We start from the raw sequence: 22183 nt of genomic DNA on the forward strand, positions 1-22183 counted from the left end.
TCGTCTCTTCACTCCTCCGCGTAGCTCCTTCCCCTCAACCTCTCCAACTCTACGCCGCCTGTTTTAGGTTTTCCCCCAAAAATGTTTCCCATACCACCTGAGTCACTGCCACAGTAGATATAGGACCAATCAAGGCAAAAGATCGCAGAGGAAACAAGTGGCAGAGCATCACCCATCATAAGGCTGCTTTCTCCATGGTCACTGGGCTGTGGAGTGACACTGGCTCTGCACAAAGGCACTAATTTTTTGCGAACGATGACACACATGAGTGATTCCACGCTCTCGCACTTCGGTCCCAGCTTCGGGAGCGCTGATTTTCTCCGAGGTTAGGGGAGGTGGAAGCTTCTTCGGTAATTGGCCTAGAGGGAGCCTGGAAGGATTCCTTGAAGCCTCTAATTGGCTGTTTAATTCTCAGCAGGTGCAATCTCAATTAACAACGTCTGGTTTCCCGGGCTCCAATTGGCTGACGCGGTGGCCGGCTTTGAATTCCATCCGGGTAATTGGGTCTGAGCAGGCAGCAGCCCCGTCGCTCAGGGGCAGCCCGCTGAAGGATTGGTTGCGGCTCGGCAGGCGATTGGTCGGACTGTGAGCCGGGCGTTGATTGGTGCAGACGGGCTGTGGGGGTGGGGAAGAGGCGGCTGAAGCGGGGCAGGCGGGGCTTGGAGTCGCGGTGCGAGAGGGAGGAGGTGACGGCCGCTGGGGTGAGGTGCGAGGCGAAGCGCGCGACGGCTGAGTCGAGGAGCGGTAAAGGCGGGGACGCGGCGCGGAGGCTTGGGGAGTGCGAGAGGCTGAGCCTGGGGTGCCCGGGCCACAAGCAGGCGGGAAAGTGGGGTCGAGCGAAGGGAGGCGTCCGAGGGCGTGGTCAGCGGAACCCCGGGGCTACTAACAGAATCCAAAGAAGTGCTCTGGCCCCACCACGAACCCCCAGGCCAGTTTGGACTCCAAGACTGGTGTTTTTGGTCTTTTTTGACACTGAGAACCGCCATCAGTTTATCGGTTTGCCTTTGATTTTTCTCCAGTGTTTTCTTTATCTCTAATAGGATGACTGTTTCCAGTTGTCAGAAAATAATAAATTGGGGTTTTTGTTTGTTTTTCCAGTTTCCCTCCTTACTAATGCTGAAGACTCCCGTGTCAAAGTTAAATTTTTATTCTTTTCACAGCTTGAAGTGGGTTGATGCTTCCCCCCCCCCCCCCCCCCCACTCACTAGTTAAAGATAAATATAGCAAGGATGGGAAAACTGAGCTGTTTCAGTTCCACAAGCCTATCCCCGTGTTTTAGCCATTTTGTAGGTTCTGGTTATCAGGAGATACTGGGGATGAGAAATCTACCCCCCCCCCCCCCCCCCGCTCCCGTGGAGCTTGCAGTGATTTGCTAACGATGTTTTTGAAATGATAATGTAAAAGTAAGCCATAGTTATGCATATCAGGTAGTTAGCAACTGTTTCATGTAAATGTCAAATTTCAAAATCAGTATTTACTGAAAACCATTATTTAGTTGAATTTCTTCCCTTGAAATGAGCCACATGTCTCCTCTTCACTCTGCTTCCCCTGGGAACTATGGTTCTCAGTTCCAAACCTCCTTTTCACATTCATTTTTGAAGTCCTAAAATCAAACACAAGCTGGCATTCAGTACATACAGTTACATCTCCGTTGGTGCCGTGTTATTTACCACTTAAAGAGACACCGTATGAAATATGTATATTATAAATAAAATCATACTTGATTAATCAAGTAGATACTCCTTCTTTGAGACCGCTAACTCAATTAGCGCAAACTTCATTTGTAATATGTGAAAAGGAGTTAAGTGGAAATTAGCTTTGGATTCAAAGAAAAGCCGTGCAATAAATTTATCCTGGTCGCAGACATTCATCTTCCCATCACGCACATTCCTTCCACCGCCAGATCATTAACATTCTCTCTCAAACACTACATCTACCAGGTGCTCAAATGAAAAACCTGATAGCTCCCTGGCTCACCCTCTAACCTTTCCCTGAATCAGTTGCTAGGTCTTGTGTATTCTACCTGTGAAAACTACTCTCCGTCTCCATCATTAACACCTGGACTAGCCTGTGAATTGGTCTCCCTACCCCCACAGTTGCTGCCTTCAATTCATTCTCCTGTAGACTGTCATTAGTCAAGAATTGCAAGCAATGCATGTGTTATGAAGGGATGTTTGGAGAACTATGGAAGCCCATAGTGATAAAACCCCAAGCACAGAAGTTCGGGATTAAGGGGGGTTTGGCTGCAGAGCCAGAGGAATATCATATATTTTTGCCTTGATCTTGATAGTTTCTGAATTGGAGGGGAAATGCTGTTGGGGTTTTGTTTTGTTTTGTTTGAGTCTCCTTAAAGAGGTGCCATTGTGACTGGTCTTCCAACCACTTTGCATACCGCATTGTATGGAAATGACTAACTGTGTAACCTTAGGGAAATCTCTTTATTTCCCTGGGCCTTGGTTTCCCCAGTGGGAACATTATTAGTAGAATCAGATCATCTCTTTGGTCCTTCCAATTCCAAAATTCTGTGATTTTTTTTTTTTTTTTTAGGCATGAATTATAGCCAGAAAAGTGGTGTTAAAAGGCAGACAGCACTCCAGTGGAGATTAAGTTACTGCTCTGGTTCACAGGCCTAGATTTGTTTCCCAAAACCTTCAACACCTACAGACTCCTGCTTGTCAAGATAAAACCTTCCCTGCCTAATAGGAAGTCCTGTGAAGGAGCTACCAAGTCTGTCTGGACTGTTGTATCCCCAGGGCCAAGTACACGTTGGATACTCAATGTTTATTGGTTTGAATGCAGAAGATAAATTCGTATTTTAATGAAGTGGTTTTCAACTCTGTGCCATCTAAAAAACAATTTAAGTTCTCGCTCCTCCAGGCTGCTCCATTAACCAAGTATTTATATTGTCTTTGCATTGCCTGTAATTAGTTGTTTTGGTGTTTATCTTTCCTCCTAGACTTTATTTCAGGGCAAGAATTCTTATTCCTGCTTGTGTCCCCAGCATGTTCAGCCCATAACAAGGAGCCAGCACTCTTTCAGTGAGGCACATTAATAGTGAAGACAAGCTTTGCACTTTAGAGACTGTATGAGAAAATACATGCAGTAACCACTAGATAAAAGAAGGTGAATCTTTTCCAATTACCCAGAATAAACCATCTCGTAATATAAGAAAATAGTTTGAGGTTCAAAAACTCAAGAATGTAAGCAAAAATTCTTGTGAAACAGTTTGTTTCCTTTCTTTTAGTATATGCAAATATGATCCCACCCAAACTTTTATAGAGAGCAGTGAAAGGGTCTATTTACAGCCTAGGGAAAAAAAAATTTTTTTTTTAATTCAGTTAGGAAAGGGATCTCCTAACTCAAACCCATAGTAAACTCCATTCTTCCTACCCACTAAAGAAAAAAAATTCCCTCATGTCTGTACTGAATCTCCAAGTGATATACTATATATATTGGACCTACTTACTAAATAATTGCCTGGAATAACAAGACACTCGAAAAGGGTCACTCACCCAGGTCATACAAGGTTTTTTCTCTTCAGGGCATGAGTAGGCAAGAGAGTGAATTAAATTTGTTTAAAACTGTTGGTTGAAAACATAGATCTGGCAAACTTCTGGTGGTTGTTTAAAGAACTTTATTTCTACTGGTCAGTAAAGCTCTATGAGGCCACATGCAAAAATTCGGTCCTCTGTTTAATAGTAGGAAATCCACCCGCGGTCTTGACATGACTTTTCTCTGCTCCTTGGAAGGAGATTTCTGTGCGAAGACTTCTCTTTTCCTTCACTCTTCCTGAAAGGCTTTCAGGAAAAGCACATTTAAAACCAAAGTTTTATTCCTAAGTAGGTCTTTTATTAACGAGCGTTTAGCCTTCCTACGATACAACTAGTTTTTTTAAGGTAAAAAAAAAACACGTTATTTTCTTGGATATTATAATCATTTGGTTTGAATTTTTTACCTGGAGGCAAATCATAGCATAAATTATATTTCCTCACTCATTTTAAGGCAAGTTTCATTAAAAGCCATGCTGTGTTATACTAGATTGTACTACCTGGAAATAGACACTGTCTTTAGTTTTTTACCAGCTACAGTGTTTTCAGTGTTAAACAAGTATTTGTTAATGTTGAATTGCCAAAGACACCCAAGTACTGTTCTGCTGAAAGTTTATGTGAAAGAAAAGGGGGAGGAGCTCCTAAAGTTACTTTGTAAGGTTCTTAATATCCAAATAATACCCCAGACTCTGGGTAAGAGATTAGGTGACCTCTCTAAGCATATATACTCCTTCCTACCTTATAGGATTGCATGAAGATCAATTAAAATAATGTATGGAAAGGGCCTAGTGGCATAGTAGCTACTCAGTACATTTATCTCTTCATCTTTGTCATCCTTAGTGCCACAATAGCATTTAGCACATAGAAGTGCTTAATAAATGTGGTTGAATGGCACTGCTGAATCCATTAGTCTAGAAGACACAGGCATAACAGATACACAGTTGCATACAGTGTGAACAAGTGCCATCAGGGAAGTACCATTTACGGGGCAGCATGAACTAAGAAGAAACCCTAAGCCAGCCAGGGGAAATCCTACAGGCCTTAGAAGGAGTGTACCAGTCGAGTTGAGACTTGAGGAAGGAGTAGGGTTTTGCCAGGGAGATCAGATGGGCTAGGGAGTATAAGGAAGACAAGTGAAGTGACACATGGGTCAAAGTAAGGATATACAGGAGAGCATGTCCTTTTCCCCTAGTAGCAGTGGGGTTAGAAAAGAAGGCTGCGAAGGTAGTAGGCAGAGATCAGATGATAAAGAACTTTCATGCCATTAATGACTTTTCATGAAAGCAACAGTCGTTGAAGTTTATTCATTCAACAAATGATTATTGACTGGCTACTGTGTGCTAGGCACTGAAGAATGAAAACATTCCTGCCCTATAGAATTTACATTCCAGTGGATATACAATCAAAACGAAGACCTCGCAAGTCATTATAATAACTTTGGCTTAGAATCATAGTGAGATTGAAAACCACTGGAAGGTTTTCAGTGGAAGAGCAACATTATCTGACTTATTCCAGCTGTTGAGAATAAACTGGACAATGGCAAATGCTGGGATATAATTCATGGCGATAATTTGGGCAAGAGATAGTGATGTTTAAAGCAAATGATGGTCATAGCAGTGGAGTGGTAAAATGTCAGATTCTGGATAATTTGAAGGTAGAATGAATAGGATTTGCTGATAGCCTGGAGGTGCTATTTGAGGGTAACCCGAGCAAAAGAATGGAGTTGCCATTTACTGAGTCAGCCAATACTACAGACAAGTGTTGCACCTGTTGAGTTTGAGTTTGAGATGCCTATTAGACATCCAGTGGAGATGTTGTCTCCCAGACATTTACGTATACAAACCTGGAGTTAAGGAGAATGGTCCTAATTGGATCTATGAATTTGGGAGTTCTCAGCGTAGATGGGATTTAAAGCCAAGCTGTGAATGAAATTTGGCAATATCACCAAGGAAGTGAGGAGAGGAGAGGGCAAAGGACAGAGCCCTGGGGCACTGCAATATTTAGAGGTTACAAGAAGGAGAAGGAAACTGACTAATAGAACAGCCAGAAAGGAGAAAGAAAAACCAGGAGAGTGCTGTCATGGAAGCCAAGTGAAGAAAGGGTCTCCGAGCAGTGGGAATCCCCAGCTGTGCCAGATGTGGGGGCAAGGGCAGGTAGAGTGAAGACCTTAGCAATGTGATGTCACTGGTGACCTTGGCAAGAGCAGCAGGAGTGGGTTCAAGAAGAGAAATTGAGCACAGAAGTATTGGCACTTGTGAGTTTTCCTGTAAAAGGAAGGGAAGAAATGAGAAGTATTTGGAGGAATAAGTAGAATCAAGAGTTTTAAAGAAACTAGAAACAGTGGTATGTTTGCTGATGGAAAGATCCAGTAGAGAGGAAAACCTTAATGTATGAGAAGGAAGGAGAGCGACACTTTTATGAGAGACTTCAGTGCCCAGAACAGAAATGGTTCATCCATGGTCACAGGAGAGAAGGTAGGGATTTGGGCATAGATAGAAGTAGGTGGGTAAATGTGGTGGAACTTGGCTAATGTTTTCTCTGAATGCTCTACTTTCTCAGTGGCGTAGGAAGTGAAGAGAACATGATTTGAGAGTGAGGATGGAGAAGGAGGCACTAGAGGCTTGAGAAGAGACCGTATGAATTGCCTGGGAGGGTGAGAAAGACTAGAGAATAAGGAAATATAGTGAAGATGTTAAGATTAGCTAGGCAGCAAAATGAAGGTACAGAGTCAGACTAAGCAAGAAGGCTGTTGCAGTGGTCTGAATGAGATTCAATGAGCTTCTGAATCAGGTGCCGTGTTGTTGGAGTTACTAGCATATAGGTAGTAGTTGAGGCTGCAGGTGTGGATGAAATTGCCCAAAGACAGCAGAGTGACAGTAGCAGTGGATAGAGGCCACAGGAAAACAAGACCAAAACCACAAAGGCACCTCCAGGGCAAGAGAAGGAGAAGCCAAGAGAAGAAGGGCACATAGGGGAGATTAGGTAGGGCTTATACGTGCCATCTCTGTTGGCTACCTGGGAGGTTGTCGTTTCGGTAAAGGAGTAGGGCAGACCTCCTTCCAGTGTTAGCTGAGGAATGACTAGAAATCAGGAGTATAGATAAAAGAAGAAAATGAAGTGGAAGCAGCGGAGTCTAGAAGTCGAAGGGAGGAGAGCCTGAAAGGCCTAGAAAGCTATTCCTTGCAGAGACAACAGCTTCTGGAAAGGCCTAGAGACATGGAAGAGCACAGATAAGGAATTTGAAGCAGTCTGATGTGAAATTTAAAGGCGTATTTTTGTAATGTTTGATTCATATAATATTTTTTTTATTCCTTTGTCCTATAAAGTCGTGATCAACGTATAGTTCTCCCTAGGAGGGGGGAAGGAATGAAGTATGCCTCTGTTGTGTATGTCCCTTAGCAACTTTTAAAAAATACCGAGACCTTTTTACATGAAATAGATTTTGGGAAAAAAAGATTTTGATACTGCTCAAGCTCTTGATATGGGAAGGTAGGCAGTATTCTTTTCAATAATATTGAAGTAGTATTCTTTTCAATAATATTGTCATATGTTCCCATGCTTCTCTGCCAGTCGTAAAGGTTGGGATGAAATTGCTTCTTTTCCCTCATTTGCTTATTTCAGGATGTAAGTCAGAATACAGCAGAAAATGTCCACTGAACGAACTTCTTGGACAAGTTTGTCCACTATTCAGAAAATAGCGCTGGGCCTCGGGATCCCAGCCAGTGCAACAGTTGCCTATATCCTATACCGCAGGTACAGGGAGAGCAGAGGTATGTGGACCCCCGGCTGTAAATATGGAAATGTTCAGGCTGTGCTCTGGCCTTGTTAAATTGAAATGAAAATTTTCCTTGTTGGACTGGGTATGTCTATTGGGATGTAATTGGCTTTCTTTGAGGGGGTCTTTGAAACTGTTTGGTTTCTTCTTTTCTATGTTCTTAATGTGAAGCTAGTCTGTGGAATGAAGAACTCCTAATTCTATTCTCTTTTCCCTTCAGCAACAGCAGCACTGCAATGGGTTCTTTTTCTTTTTTATCTATAGATAGTAAAGAGTATAATCTCTTTTTTTACAATAGTTTTTTTTTTTTTAATGTTTATTTTTGAGAGAGAGAGCATGTGCACACAAGCGGGGGAGGAGCAGAGAGCGAGAGAGACAGAATCTGCAGCAGGCTCCAGGCTCTGAGCTGTCAGCTCAGAGCCCAACATGGGGCTCGAACCCACGAACCATAAGATCATGACCTGAGCCGAAGTCAGACATTTAACCAACTGAGCCTCCCAGGCGCATATACTCTTATCTTTTTTATATGCTTTTTGCATTTAGTTGTTAGAAAGCTAACCATGGGGTCCAGCTTCCACACAGGCTGAACCTAGAGAAAGGATTTAGGTACAAGCAGAAGTTCTGAGCCCAGTGTATTCATTGGGCAATTTAGCCTTTGTTCTTCTCCAGGAGTCCTATCTTGGGAGACACAGCTTACCCAAAATCCAGCACCCCTTTCTTGCAGAGCCAAATGCTTTTCCCATTTTAGCATCTGAAACAGTATCCCAGAGACAATGCCTATCTTCTGGGGCCCTCTAATTCCTACTCAGGTGCTACTTTTCTTTGTCATTATGGTTGAGATCCTTAGTCTGTCTTGTGGATCAGTCTCTTTGACACCTAGTTTCAGGGGAGGGCTGGGGTACTTGGATGCTATCTGAGTCTGATCTGATGAGCCATGATCTATGCAGAAGAACGGTTGACATTTGTTGGGGAGGACGACATCGAAATAGAGATGCGAGTTCCCCAGGAGGCCGTAAAGCTCATCATTGGCCGGCAAGGAGCCAATATTAAACAGGTAAGTGTGTAAGCAAGCAATTGGCTTTCCCAGGGATTGATTCTGCTTAATAACTTCTTGCTTCCCTCCTCTGCCCCCATCCCACAAAAGCCACCTGCACTATGTAGGTCTTTAAAAGAAATAAATAAAGGAACATTTAGCTAACCGTGCTCTTTTCCTTCTAAAGAAGAGTACTTCTCCCCAGAGCATGCATGACTTAGCTTGAAATGGGTATTTTTTTAATGTTTATTTTAGAGAGGCAGAGAGAGTGAGCATGCACGCGTGAGCAGGGGAGCAGCAGAGAGGGGAACAGCAGATCCTAAGTGGGCTCTGCGCTGACAGCAGAGAGCCTGCTGTGGGGCTCGAACTCACAAAATGGGAGAGCATGATCTGAGCCGAAGTCAAGACACTTAACTGGCTGAGCTACCCAGGTGCTCTTGAATTTTTTTTTTTAATGTTTATTTATTTTTGAGAGACAGAGTGCGAGCAGGAGGGGGCAGAGAGAGAGAGACACAGAATCTGAAGCAGGCTCCAGGTTCCGAGCTGTCAGCACAGAGACTGACCATGAGATCATGACCTAAGCTAAAATCGGACACTCAACTGAGCAACCCAGATGCCCTGAAATGGGAATTTTTGATTGTGTGATTCTAAACTTGGTGCAGTCTGAACCATTCTTTTCTACTGTGGAATTAATTAGCTCTCATTAATTGATAGTAAATATTGAATTGGCCTAATTGTTCTTATTATCTATTCAGTTTGTTAAGAAAACAAAATATTTGACTCTCTGATCCAAATAAAATGAGAGGGAAAGAGGGTTCTAAATACAAAGAGAGTGGCGCCTGGTTAGTTAGTTAGAAGCTTAATTGGTTAAGCTTCTGACTTTGGCTCAGGTCATGATCTTGCAGTTTGGTTAGTTCAAGCCCTGCATCGGACTCTGTGCTTGACACCTTAGAGCCTGGAGCCTGCTTCAGATTCTGTGTCTCCCTCTCTCTCTGCTCCTCTCCCATTTGCACTCGTGCACACTCTCTCAAAAATAAATAAGCATTTAAAAATTTTTAAAAAAATATAAAGAGAAACTGTTTTGAATGAACTATTATTTGGGGTTACCTTTGTCACTAATCGTCTTTCATCAGTACAGATAGTTGAGGACAGCTTATAGCATCTTGATTTAACTGATAACTGTCCAGTTCCATCTACTTCCAGGGTTAAGTTGAAAGTGTACCTAGCTGACCCAAATGGGAGCTATTCCAGAGCGGACTGCCACGTATCCTTTTCTCTGCAGCTGCGGAAACAGACGGGTGCTCGGATTGATGTGGACACAGAGGATGTAGGCGATGAACGGGTGCTGCTTATCAGTGGGTTTCCTGTGCAGGTGTGCAAGGCCAAAGCAGCCATCCATCAGATCCTGACAGAGAATACCCCTGTGTCTGAGCAGCTTTCTGTTCCACAGAGATCCGTGGGCAGGATCATAGGTACCACTGGACAGCTTCTTCTGCTGTTTCCTTTTTCTTTCACCTTTGCCTTCCTTTCATACCTTCCCAAGGGTTTTTCCTGGCCTTCTTCCCCATCACCTTCCTGAGGGAGCATGGGGAGACAGGGACATTGAGACCAGAGCTGTACATTTTTACAGAAGCAGTGGTAAACCCAAACCCCATTACCCCAAGAAGCTATATGGTCTGAACTTTACAAATAGGCTCTGGAAGGGTTCAGGTAAATGTATTTACCTCACAATAGATTTTTAAAGGAGAGCTAAGCCTGCTCATATTTATCCCAGATCTTTCAAGACCGTGCTCTTCCAGAGAGCACCTGCTATGCCTTCCCCTAGAGCAGTCCTTATGCTTCTCCTAGAGGCAGAGAATTGTCCATTCTTGCCTCAGTGCCTCTCACACTGTGTAGGATATCTTCTAATAAAGTGCAAATATAAAGTGTGCTGAGTGGCCAAAAAATGGGAATGACGTGAAGTACACTAAATGTTTAGAGTTTAAGTAAAGCAGAAAGAGAAGATTGTCCCTGTTCCCCTTCATATAGTAAGGATTGCAATAGTTCCTGCTTTCTAGTCAATATCTTACATTCTGTTCACTTTGAAAATAAGAACAGACTCTCCTAGTATATACAAAATAGTGATTTTTCTAGTGGTTAAAGCTGGCCAAGAGGGAAGGACAGGTTTTTATGTGTTTTTCAATGCAGGGAGGGGTGGTGAGACAATTCGTTCTATCTGTAAAGCCTCTGGAGCCAAAATTACCTGTGACAAAGAATCAGAGGGGACGCTACTACTATCAAGGCTTATAAAAATCTCAGGAACACAGAAGGAAGTGGCAGCAGCCAAGGCAAGTAGTTAGTAGACTTGAATTGTGTCTAAGAATGAGAAGAATCCTTTACTCCACCCTGGGTCAAAATATGTGGCCAAATCGATCTCCTCTCTTATTTTCCACAGCATTTGATACTAGAGAAAGTTTCAGAAGATGAAGAACTTCGGAAGAGAATTGCTCATTCTGCAGAAACCAGAGTCCCACGCAAGCAGCCAATCAGTGTAAGAAGAGAGGAAGTGATAGAGTCTGGTGGAGCTGGAGAGCCAGCTTTGTGGAAGAGCACTGATACTGGTGCCGGGCCAGAGCCGGCTACACCACTGAGAGTTCCTCCCCGAAAAGGAGGCGGTGACATGGCTGTCGAAGGGCCAGAAGGTGCTTGGGAGAAACCTAATGGGGACAGCTTTCAGAAATCTGGAGCCCAGACCAGTCCAGAGATGTCCATGTTTGAAAGTATGTAACAAATGGGAACCCATTTACCATATGGAAGGTAGAAATACTGGCTTAGACAACCCAAAAAAGGAAGCAGTAAAAATAATTTGTTTTCTTGACTGCACTTATGAGCCTCTTCACAGAAGTCCTTTTGTGTGGTGATATTTTACTTGGGTTACTACTAAACATGAATAATTTTCGGAACACAAACCAGACTAGTGATGGAGAATGATAATATACTAGTGAAATATACTAGTTCACAGGAAACTAGTCTGAGTAATATATCAAGTAATTGAATTTACATGGTATTCATTTCTAAATGGATTTATTAAGTAAAATACTCAGCCTGATTTTTTTTTTTGGCTTATCTCATTACTGCTTTTAAAAATCATCACCATTCAAGGAGGATGAAAAGATTGTGAGCATTCTCTTCTGTGCATAGGTTTGGGGATGGACGGGGAAGACCAGGCCCCCTAAGAGGTTCATAGACTTGTTTGGGGGTCACACAATGAGTCCGTGATAGAGTAGGATCTGGAACAGGCCCACATCTTTCCTTTGGTCCATGTTGCAGTTATAATTGATGTCTGATTTGAATACATGGCAGATGACTAGAAGTGTAAACTTATTACTCAGTTACATAGAATGGTACACAGCTCAGCTTAGCACCTTTCTTCAGGATGTTCTTATATGAATCATTCAGTTGTCCCTCCAGCCATTTTTTAAATGGTGATAGCCACTTGGTTATTTTTGTAACTCTCGCTTCTGATGCAGTCTGCCTTTTTTTTTTTTTTAAATTTTAGAGCACAAGCAGGGGAGAGGGGCAGAGAGAGGGAGAGGGAGAGAGAATCCTAAGTAGGCCCCGTGCTGTGTGTGGAGCCTGATGCAGGGCTCGATCCCACAACCCTGGGATCATGACCTGAGCTGAAATGAAGAATAGGATACTCAACCCACTGAGCCACCCAGGCACCTCCAGTCTCCCCATTTCAACCATAGTTTTAATATGGTCACCAAGTTAGATGGTGAGGATTCTGTAGCTTAACTTGCTTATCCCTGTGTTTAGTCCCTAGTCCTGACTTCAGTTTCCATGCCGATGAGTTCCTGGAAGTCTACGTGTCTGCCTCTGAACACCCTAACCACTTCTGGATCCAGATCATTGGCTCCCGCAGTCTGCAGCTGGATAAGCTTGTCAGTGAGATGACCCAGCACTATGAGAACAGTCTAGTGAGTTACTGTAGGGACAGGGTTGGGTTTGATGAAAAGGGGGCCTTTTTTATTGTGATGTGTTCTCTTTTTCTCCTAGGGAACAACTACTTGTTCTTTCTCCTCCTCGTATTTACTGCTTATCTGTTTTTTAGCTTGCCCATCCTAACTCTCCCAATCCTGATCCCCCTCCTCATGTGCAGCCTGAAGACTTGACTGTGCATGTGGGAGACATTGTAGCAGCACCTCTACCTACAAATGGCTCCTGGTACCGAGCTCGGGTCCTTGGCACTTTGGAGAATGGGAACCTGGACCTGTACTTCGTTGACTTTGGAGATAATGGTGATTGCCCACTGAAGGACCTCCGGGCACTCAGGTCAGTGTGGAGGCCGGGGTGGAGTCCCAGCTGTTAACTCAGCCCTGGCCATCGCAGGTGGTGTGCTCTTGGCACTCATCACTGGGGGGTTGGGAAGAGAGCCTGCTGACAGAGAGCAGATGATTATCTTCTCCCTTGGGTTCATTGGTGATGTCTAGAAACACAGACCTTGTAAGAGGCCCTTCTGGCACTGGGATTCTAATTTCAGTTTCTTTCCTTTAGGAGTGACTTCCTAAGTCTTCCATTTCAAGCAATAGAATGTAGTCTGGCACGGATCGCCCCCTCAGGTAAATTGGTCACAATACCTATTGACCTTGCCTCCAAATAAAATAACTTCCTTATAGCACTTGGCAGGATTTCTCACATTCCCAGGCTTTTTGAGTTCTGGGCACTCAGTTGTCTTTTCCCTCCCAGCAGTAGAAAGCAGTAACCAGGAACACGCCTGGCAGGCAGACATAGGTGTCTTTTGGAGTAGAAATAGGTGGGTATAATCTCATCCCATCAGTAGGGACCCCTTCTTAGGCTCTCCCTGCAATCTTTTGCCAGGTGAACAGTGGGAAGAGGAAGCTTTGGATGAGTTTGACAGACTCACTCACTGTGCTGACTGGAAGCCCCTGGTGGCTAAGATCTCCAGCTATGTCCAGACTGGGATCTCAACTTGGCCCAAGATTTACTTATATGATACTAGCAATGGGAAGGTACGACTGGGGTCCACTCATGGCTCACCGTCTCGTCAGTATATTTATATCCTCATTCACTTTTTCTTTCCCAGAAGCCCTTATCTGATATTTGCTATTATTCCTGCCTCCTAAGATCCTGCTTACTGAAGGAATGTCTTTAATTTTTTTTTAATGTTTGTTTATTTTTGAGAGACAGAGACAGAGTGTGAGCGGGGGAGGGGCAGAGAGAGAGAGAGAAAGACACAGAATCTGAAGAGGCTCCAGGCTCTGAGCCGTCAGCACAGAGCCCGACACGGGGCTTGAACTCACAAGCTACAGGATCATGACCTGAGCTGAAGTCGGATGCTCAACCGACTGAGCCACCCAGGCACCCCTGAAGGATCACTTTGAGTATCACTCCTAACCCTGCTGTCCTGGTTCCTCAGATATGCCCCTCTCTACAGAGAACATCATTCCCTTTGCATTTTTCTTCTTAGAAACTTGATATCGGGTTAGAATTAGTTCGTAAAGGATATGCAGTTGAACTTCCTGAAGACATGGAAGAAAACAGAGCCATCCCAGACATGTTGCACGATGTGGTGAGTACACGTAATGTGCTGCTCCGGGGCGAGTCTGCCCCGGGAGACGGGAGGGCTTCTGGTCACACGTGATGTGCTATGGAGGGCTTTCCTAAGGGGGCGTCCTTGTTCCTCTCAGCTATCTGACTCCACTGCCTTAACCAGAGCCTGAGGACAAAATGAGAGGGCAGCCTCTCCTTTCCCACCAGCCACTACAGTCGTCTTCTCTCGTCTTCATCCCTGCAGGCCACAGAAACAGAGGTCTCTCTCGGCGGCATGCTCGCTGAGACCAGGAAGAGCCCTGGAGAAATAGCAAATACCCTGTCCTGCCTCAGCTTGTCAGGTACAAACCGCATTTCCTCCCCAGAGCATCTTTGGGAATTACTGGTTTTCAGTGAGTCTCTCCAAACTAGGGACAGTGTTAAGACTTAGCTCTTAAAAAGCGGCCACAGGGCACCAAGAAGTCCGTATTCCCTGAGTCTCAGTGGCCATGCCTAACTTCCTCCCCTTTCTGCTAAGCAGAAGCTGCCTCTGTGTCTGGTGATGATAATCTTGAAGAGGACTACTTACTGTGAAGTCAGCTGACGCCGTCTGCTGTGCCGTGTGAGTGCACCTCTCCTCTGTCTAGCAACAGGAAAGTAACCAGGGGGACAGCCGGGGCTTGCTCTGTCCTCCCTTCCCTAGCCCATCTTAGCATGACTCTACATCTGTTTTCCTGCAGTTTCACTCGTTCTCAGGTTGAGCCTATTCAGACTTTTGTGTCTATGTGTTTGTGTCTTGGCAGGATTTGGTGCCTGGAGAGAGGAGCCTATGATAAAGGGATCTATGCAGTCCTTCTCTATTACCTACATGATCTGGCTTGCTGTGGACCAAATGCAAGCTCTCCTTCTGTTGGACTACCACAAAGAGTGTGGGGTGGAGAAGAGGACAAGTACATGTCCCTTCTCCACCTGTCCGACCCCATCTTCTTCGAGTTTGCTTCCAGGCTGCTCAGCCTCTGGTCCGCTGCTCTCTGCCAGGCGATTATTGTATGCTTCTGCAAGGCTGTGTCCTTTTTGAGGCTGGAAAGCAGCCAGGTTTTGGTCAGTGGAAGTGATGATTCTGCAGACTTCTGACTCACCTCCTCAGGTGACTCTGTTAATTAAAGGAGGTTTTTGAGTGGTTAGCTCAAAGACCGCAGTTGAGTTGGGAGGCACAGGCACAAATCAACATGATTATATTAAAAAGCCTCAGGAAATGGGAAGAGAACACTGCCTCCCAGCCTCAACTGCTGAAATGTTATTGGAGGTAGGTTTTTTGAAACAGTGCTCCAGCTATTTCCCTGTTAACTTTGGTTAAAATACAAGTTAGACAAAGAGAGGGCAGCTCAGGAAATACTCTAAAGTGCTAGTGTAGTATCTATATGTATACACACACACACACACACACACACCTCCATGAAGTGAAAGAGAACTTCCATAGCCGTTTAAATCATTTGGGGGATTCTTTGATGAATAAAGTTCTCAAGAAAATGATCTAAAACTAAATGTTGGTTGAATCAAGGTAGAAGCAGGACTATGGGTCCTGGAATTTGTCACACACCTTACGTGGAGGGCCCGTCTTTGAAGTGAGTGTCCATCCTATGCACAGATCCTATCCTTTCCCTAAAGGTATTTCAGAATTAAACATTCACTAAGAACCAAACCAGTTTAGGTTTGGGCTTTGTGAATAAGGACCCCACCCAAACTAGGTATTTGGAAGAGGCCTGGGTTCTGGTAGGTCTCCACTATGACCTTACGGTAAGCCTTCCGGGAAGCCATGTCTTCACGCACCCCTGCATCGTGGCCAGTAGCATTCAGCCAGTGAGAGCTGTGAAAGGGACTTGGCAGCAAGTGTAAGTGTGTAGTAATGCGAGTGGTTGGGTAATGGCCGATGAACAGGGAGGGCTTTTTTTTTTCCAATATATGAAATTTATTGTCAAATTGGTTCCCATACAACACCCAGTGCTCATCCCAAAAGGTGCCCTCCTCAATACCCATCACCCACACTCCCCTCCCTCCCACCCCCCATCAACCCTCAGTTTGTTCTCAGTTTTTAAGAGTCTCTTATGCTTTGGCTCTCTCCCACTCTAACCTCTTTTTTTTTTTTTTCCTTCCCCTCCCCCATGGGTTTTTGTTAAGTTTCTCAGGATCCACATAAGAGTGAAACCATATGGTATCTGTCTTTCTCTGTATGGTTTATTTCACTTAGCATCACACTCTGCAGTGCCATCCACGTTGCTACAAAGGGCCATATTTCGTTCTTTCTCATTGCCATGTAGTACTCCATTGTGTATATAAACCACAATTTCTTTATCCATTCATCAGTTGATGGACATTTAGGCTCTTCCCATAATTTGGCTATTGTTGAGAGTGCTGCTATAAACATTGGGGTACAAGTGCCCCTATGCATCAGTACTCCTGTATCCCTTGGGTAAATTCCTAGCAGTGCTATTGCTGGATCACAGGGTAGATCTATTTTTAATTTTCTGAGGACAGGGAGGGCTTTTTAAGGATCTGTAAGATGAACTACAAAACTTAAAACTAGCACATGAGGATGCTTTATGCAGGGTTTTGTTTTTTTAACCTAGTAATTAGGCCTACCCATATACCGCATGGGTTTTCCCATAGCCAAAATTTTCAAAATTTATTTTCTCAGAAAACTCTCGAGAAAGGCTCCAGTGAGGGAGCATCTCTGATGAGTTTGTGGGATCTTGGAAGAATCCTTGGAGGGCTGCCATTGATTTGACAAGGTTTCGGACCTTGGCTGCAGTGAACTACCGCGGTCCCCCCCTCCCCCCCAAAGCAGGCTCAGCCCTGGGGTTGGCAACTGCTCCACAACAGGGTCACGAGGCCCACTAGTCAGTCACCAGGCTCCTCGGCCCCTTGGCCTTCACTCTTAAAGGGGACCCTGATGTAATTCATTGGTAGGACTTCTTGCTGAGGAAAACAAGCAGTGCCTCATTCTTAGCCGTGGCTTCTTCCCGTGAGTACAAGTCTGTTCCATTTATGTGGCCTTTATGTCTCATCAGTTCATGTCCCAGTTGGATGGGCTCCAACACACCCTGTCCTTGTCTGGAACACCCTCTTCCATTCCGTATTTATTTTGTCTTTTGAAATCCTCCCCTTGAGCCAAAGCTGTGGGGTCCAGCTACCTTCTTGGATTTTCTCCACATCCAAAGAGAAGGAATTCATACTTGTCTCTAATCCAATCTGATATATGTGAAGGAAAAACTCCCAACAAGGCTTGTCTTTCTGAATTCCCTAGTCCCTGGCTTTTGCTCTTGGCAAGTACACAGTTACTGGTTAGAATAAGTAAATGGATTTTGGAGTAGAGGGGAAAGCAAAGGAATCTAAAATCCTTGGCTCTCTTCCCTGACTTTTCCATCAAACGTTTATTCTATAGTGAATTCAGTTCTGTAAGGCTAATGTTCCACTACAGCCAACCCTGCCTTCCCCCACACCCCCAAGAAATAGTGAACACTTGAGGATTGCACTACCCTTTATTTCTAGAATGAAAGGTGTCCTGAATCACATCCTGGTTCGCAGTGGTCAAGGCTCCCAGCCCCTCAACAGGAATAGGCATGTTCAGGGAGGCTCACTGGGCAGGTGGCCAAGTTCCCTTTCAAGGGGATATACCATAAAGATGACATTGTCCCAGGGAGGGAGGACAGGGTGATCTGGTCTGACCACTTCAAAGCCCATATAGCTGAAGGCCCGTAGCAGGGCACCTGTGAAAAAAAATTAGAACATTTTTTGAGGCTCTATACAACTGTTTCCCTGGATTTGGCTTCTTTAGGGAGTGGCTGAAGGGAAGCCATGTAGTGCAAGCATTAGGGTGGTCTGCTTTGAACTAACAAACCTACACTCCACCCCTGGCTCTAAGGCTTGCTAAGCTTTGTGACACTGTACAAGTTACCTTTTCGGAGCTTTAGTTTTCCCATTTATAACATGGTGATCTTCCTCAGAATTTGATTAAATAAGATGATGATCATGAAATGCCTAACAATGATGGTGTACTAAGCTCTTGACCATCTTCTGTCCCATAGAAGCGGGGGAGGAGGAGGGAGGAGGTCGTAGTTTCTGGAACGTGTGCTCCAAGCATCCGGATAAACCCATTCCTGTCTTCCTGGCCCTATACCCAACACTTTCACACTGTAGGTGCTTAATACATTTGAGGTCCTTTCTGTCCTACCAGCTACATGCCTTGAATAGTTCTGTTAATGTCACCAGTGCTTCCTCAGTCTGGCTTCTGAAATCTACCTTCGAGGCTTTCCTCACAATCCAAGTGTAATCTAACAGAGTGCTAGTTGCCTTCATTTCCTTGGAACAGGGGTGGGGATGATGGTGGTTAAATCCCTGAAATGTGTATGAGTGTGATCTTTTTTAAAAAGTTGGGGAAGAGGGTCTCCTACAAAGGAAAAGTTGCTGTCAGCTGCTTCAGCACCATGGGCCAGAAAGGACTGCCAATCCCTACCTCTGTCATTCCGGTTATTTTGGAAGCTTACAAACACCAAGTCCACGTTGGTCTTCTCCTCCACATACTCCAGTGTTGCAGTCAAACTAGGGGCCAGAAAGAGGAATCCTAGTTGATGAAATATTTAGTGAATTCAAAATCCAAACACCTACTTGAGTAGAAGAAACCTCATGGCTTAATTTTTTCCTGACCCAAGCCAGGAAATGAAAGTTGATAAGCTGGTGTTGGTAAATGTTTCTCCGAAGCCCAGGGATTACAACAGGACTGACCTCCATATCCTAGAGGGGCCTGGGGAGAAGGAGCCACTCTAAGAAAGACAGTCCGAAGACACATCCTGTTGTTGATCCTCACTTCTGTGTTTCTGAATCGGGGTCCATCAATCTCCCGGGGGGCTCTTCTCCCTTGAAGCCCAGATCCTGGCTCAGCTCATGGGCTTGCCTGCATGCCAGTTCGGTGGTGTGAAAGTATCTAGCTCCTGAATCCACCCTCATGGGTTAGCACACCCACCACCTGATTATGACATGATGAAAGAAGGGACCCTCCTGCCTCTTCCCCGCTCACCCACCCCACTTTCCTATCAGGGCTCAGTCACCTTTCCCAGTTGCCTTGATCCAAGGCCTGATATGGGATATCCAGGAAGAGTCGATGATCACTGAGAAGGCCGTGCCAATGGGTAGAGGTCTGGGGGGTGCGGCGGAAGTGGAAGTCTAACTGTACTGGATCCTGGTGAAGCAGGGGGTCAGTAGCCAGCACCGTCAGGTTCCCAGCCTGGAAAGGGAACAAGAGTAACACAGTCTCCTGTTCTCATCTAGTCCTCAGGTCAGATCTCAGGCCAATTTGGCTGTGTCTGAGGAAGCAAATTTGGGGCTGACCGAATTGGAGCCAAATCCTCACTCTGTCCCTTAGTCCTAGGACCTAATTCTCTATTGTGGAGTTTTCCTTGATACCAATCTGGAAACCAGTCAATGCAGTTGCAGTATCACTGCCTGTTAACCTCACCCGAGGGGTGCACCAACACTTCAGAAACATTTACATCACAGAGCTTTGTTTTTTGTTTTTTTTGTTTTGTTTTGTTTTTTTTTTAAGATTTTTAATCACACCCAACATGGGGCTCGAACTCACAACCCCGAGATCAAGAGTCGCATGTTCCACCAACTGAGCCAGCCAGGCACCCCTAGGGAGCTTATTCTTTAAACAATGCCATGTCATCTGTTTACGGACTCACTGACCGTGCTCTTCCACTTTTTTTACATCATGGGAGTTTTCTCTGAATTCTCGGATTTCTCAGTTAAAATGCAGAGGTCACCCACAGGCATGTTATTGTAGTATGGTACAGGGCCAAGTCGAGGAGTTCTAGGTTCTAGTCCTCTCTTGGCATCTAAACAAGTTTCCGTCCCAGAACTCTTAATTCGTTCTGCTCTTTGTTCCAACCTCATCTTTCCCCATCCTACTTCTCACCACCAGCTCTGTGATCTTGACTTAATATCTCTGGGCCAGAATCCTTGTTTCCAAAGCAAGTAGCTGTTCTGCGTGAGCCTCGAGATCTAAAATTTGTTCTCCAGTTAGCTAATTATGCCCCTTCTCCCTAAGGTGTCATCACAGCAAGCCAGGGGCCACCCCCGCACAGCATCAGTGTGCAGTCCACTTACCGAGTATAATTCTTTAAGCTGGTCGTGGTCACCCTGCTCAGTGCTTCTGACCCCCTGGAGGCCTGCTGGGGACTCAGGAGCACTGAAGGCAGGAACGGGGCTGGAGTGTCAAGTCCTCCCGTTCCTTATATATGATGCTGGTTAGGAAAAGGGGGCCCAAATTAGTTTACCTCTGCATCTGAGAAGGGGAGGGGTTCATAACTTCCAGGTACATAGGACCAGGCTCTGACACTATCTTTTGTGGATGAGCCTATCTGCTTCCATTCTCCCAGGCCAGCCAGGTGGGAAAATTTTAAGTTCCATGCCAGCCTTCCATCCTATTTTGCTATTATTATCTCTTGCCACTTGGGAAGTTCCTTCAAATTCTCTTATTTTTCCTGACAGTTTATGTAAACAACTACAAGTAGAGAGGAAAACAAGTACCTTTTATAACAAGGCAGCATCTTCTCCCGGAGGGTGATCCGGTATTTGTAACAGTAAAGGTAATAGGCGTATGGTGACCAGATCGGGTAGAGGTAGTTCCGTGTTTTTCCCCTCTTGATATAAGAAAGGGAGAAGATAGAGGGGCGCAACCTGTTACAAGGCAGTTTCTCAGTTCAGTGCCTCCCTGCGGCAAAGTGAGGTTCAGAGATGAGTGGCAGGGGTTCAGGCAGCCTGGTGTCATTGTGACCCGGTGGGCACTATGACATGGGCAAAGGGTCAGCCCTATGTCACTTCAAGACTCCACTCTGCTGCTCCTCCACCCCACCCAACCCCCTTAACTAAGCCTCCTACTCACCTAGTATGTACTTCATGGCTGTACCAGTGATTTTTTTTTTTTTTTAATTGTACCAGTACTTTAGCTTCTGTACTGATTGGTGAATAGCCCTGCCTGAACACTTGTTGAGTGCCCTCAACCTGGCCCCTTATTCCAGCGGCACGCGTGCATGTGCGCACACTCATGTAACACACACCACACACATCCCACTTCAGCAACTAAATGGTTGGTGTCTGACACTGTAGGTTTCTAAAGCCCTGATCCAATGCCTGACTTGATTCATTGGTTCTCAGTTCCTATCAACTCAATATTTTTATTGTCATCCCTACCTTTAATAATCCAGGGGTGCTACACATTGTTGAACTTTCTCATTGCGCTGGAGGGTAGAAATTGCAAACTATAAATGCCTTTAGGAGCCAAGACAGCTAATGGAAATTAATGGAGCTGCTGGGTGGGGCTGTAGCAAAATGGAAAGCTCATAAACTAAAATAAGCTGACAACTCAGTTTCATCCAGTTGCAGAAATGCAGACTCAGTGCTTCCAGATGATATGATTTTTCAACATAAAATGGAAAGATAGATTTTTGTGCTAAATTCCTCCAAATTTTTAAAAGGGGTGGTTATTAAAAAATAAAAGCTGTTGATTAAAAAAATCAACATTGTGAGCAAAATTTGATTCTGGGGCCACCAGTTTGAGACCTCTGCATATTCATTCACTCATTTCATTCAACAAATATTTATTGAAGGCCTACTGAAAGCCAGGCAGAATTCTAGGTGCCGAGATCCACCAATAAACGAAGATCCCTGCGTAATGGAACTTAGCTTCTAACAGTGAGAAGACAAAAGAAAACAGTAAACATTGTAAGAAAACTTAGGATGTTCAATGAGAACTGCTATGGAGAAAAGAGCAGGATAAAGGAAGGTCAGGAGGTGAAGGGGGTGGGGCAGGCTGGGGAAACAAATACAGTGATCCAAGTAGGCCTCATTGAAAAGATGGCATTTAATCGAAGACTTAAAGGAAGTGAGGGAGTCAGCCAAGCCAGCATCTGGGGATAAGAGGATTCCGTGCCTACGAAACAGTGGATGTAAAAGCCCTGAAGAGAGTGCCCCCGGTGTTTTCAAGAAACAGCAGGGAGGCTGCGGTGTAAGTTCTGAGGAAAGCAGAAGGTGAGGTCAGAGAGCTAATGGGACAGATTTGGGAGAGCCTTGTAGACTACAGTGTGAGGAAAGTCACTGTGAAGTTTTGAGTAGAGGAGTGATATGATCTTATCTATGTTTTTTAAAAGATCCTGACTGTTGTGTTGTAAATAAACTGGGGAGCATTAAAGGAGATTTGCCAAGAGACTACTACAGTGATCCAGGAGAAAGATGGTGTCT

At 44.8% G+C, this 22183-nt stretch overlaps 2 protein-coding genes across 5 annotated transcripts; one reads left to right on the forward strand and one right to left on the reverse strand.

Annotated features, from left to right (window-relative positions):
• The first annotated feature begins 626 nt into the window (after window positions 1-626).
• On the forward strand, window positions 627-15832 carry TDRKH (tudor and KH domain containing). 4 transcript variants are annotated; one of them, XM_060622838.2, is made up of 15 exons: window positions 654-744; window positions 2548-2894; window positions 7170-7318; window positions 8271-8377; window positions 9639-9828; window positions 10544-10683; window positions 10791-11115; window positions 12155-12315; window positions 12498-12670; window positions 12893-12957; window positions 13217-13368; window positions 13827-13928; window positions 14154-14250; window positions 14430-14510; window positions 14692-15832. In XM_060622838.2, exons 3-14 carry the CDS (start codon window positions 7195-7197, stop codon window positions 14480-14482), a joined length of 1689 nt encoding a protein of 562 aa, XP_060478821.1. In that variant the 5' UTR covers window positions 654-744; window positions 2548-2894; window positions 7170-7194; the 3' UTR covers window positions 14483-14510; window positions 14692-15832. The 4 variants fall into 4 exon arrangements, with proteins under 4 accessions (XP_060478824.1, XP_060478823.1, XP_078307558.1 ...); XM_060622841.3 differs by lacking the exon at window positions 2548-2894 and having other exon boundaries at window positions 627-706; XM_060622840.2 differs by lacking the exon at window positions 2548-2894 and having other exon boundaries at window positions 638-744.
• A 1576-nt stretch (window positions 15833-17408) lies between these two features.
• Window positions 17409-20646, reverse strand: OAZ3 (ornithine decarboxylase antizyme 3; the record flags this gene model as incomplete). Its single annotated transcript, XM_060621350.1, is given in 6 exon segments — window positions 17409-17655; window positions 18402-18487; window positions 18994-19169; window positions 20051-20125; window positions 20127-20187; window positions 20474-20646. Coding segments are annotated over 6 exon segments (714 nt in total), but the record flags the coding sequence as incomplete, so codon positions are not given.
• Between the last annotated feature and the right edge of the window lie 1537 nt (window positions 20647-22183).

The sequence above is a fragment of the Panthera onca genome, chromosome C1 (assembly GCF_046562875.1).
Source record: "Panthera onca isolate mPanOnc1 chromosome C1, mPanOnc1 haplotype 2, whole genome shotgun sequence".
NCBI lineage: Eukaryota > Metazoa > Chordata > Mammalia > Carnivora > Felidae > Panthera > Panthera onca.

What these genes read in the sequence shown, in the direction of transcription:
- TDRKH (XM_060622841.3), top strand. Translation starts at nt 7,195, where the DNA reads ATGTCCACTGAACGAACTTCTTGGACAAGTTTGTCCACTATTCAGAAA. An exon ending in AGCACTATGAGAACAGTCTA is followed by an intron (nt 12,316 to 12,497) that starts GTGAGTTACTGT and finishes CCTCATGTGCAG; the next exon opens with CCTGAAGACTTGACTGTGCA. An exon ending in CAGACATGTTGCACGATGTG is followed by an intron (nt 13,929 to 14,153) that starts GTGAGTACACGT and finishes TCATCCCTGCAG; the next exon opens with GCCACAGAAACAGAGGTCTC.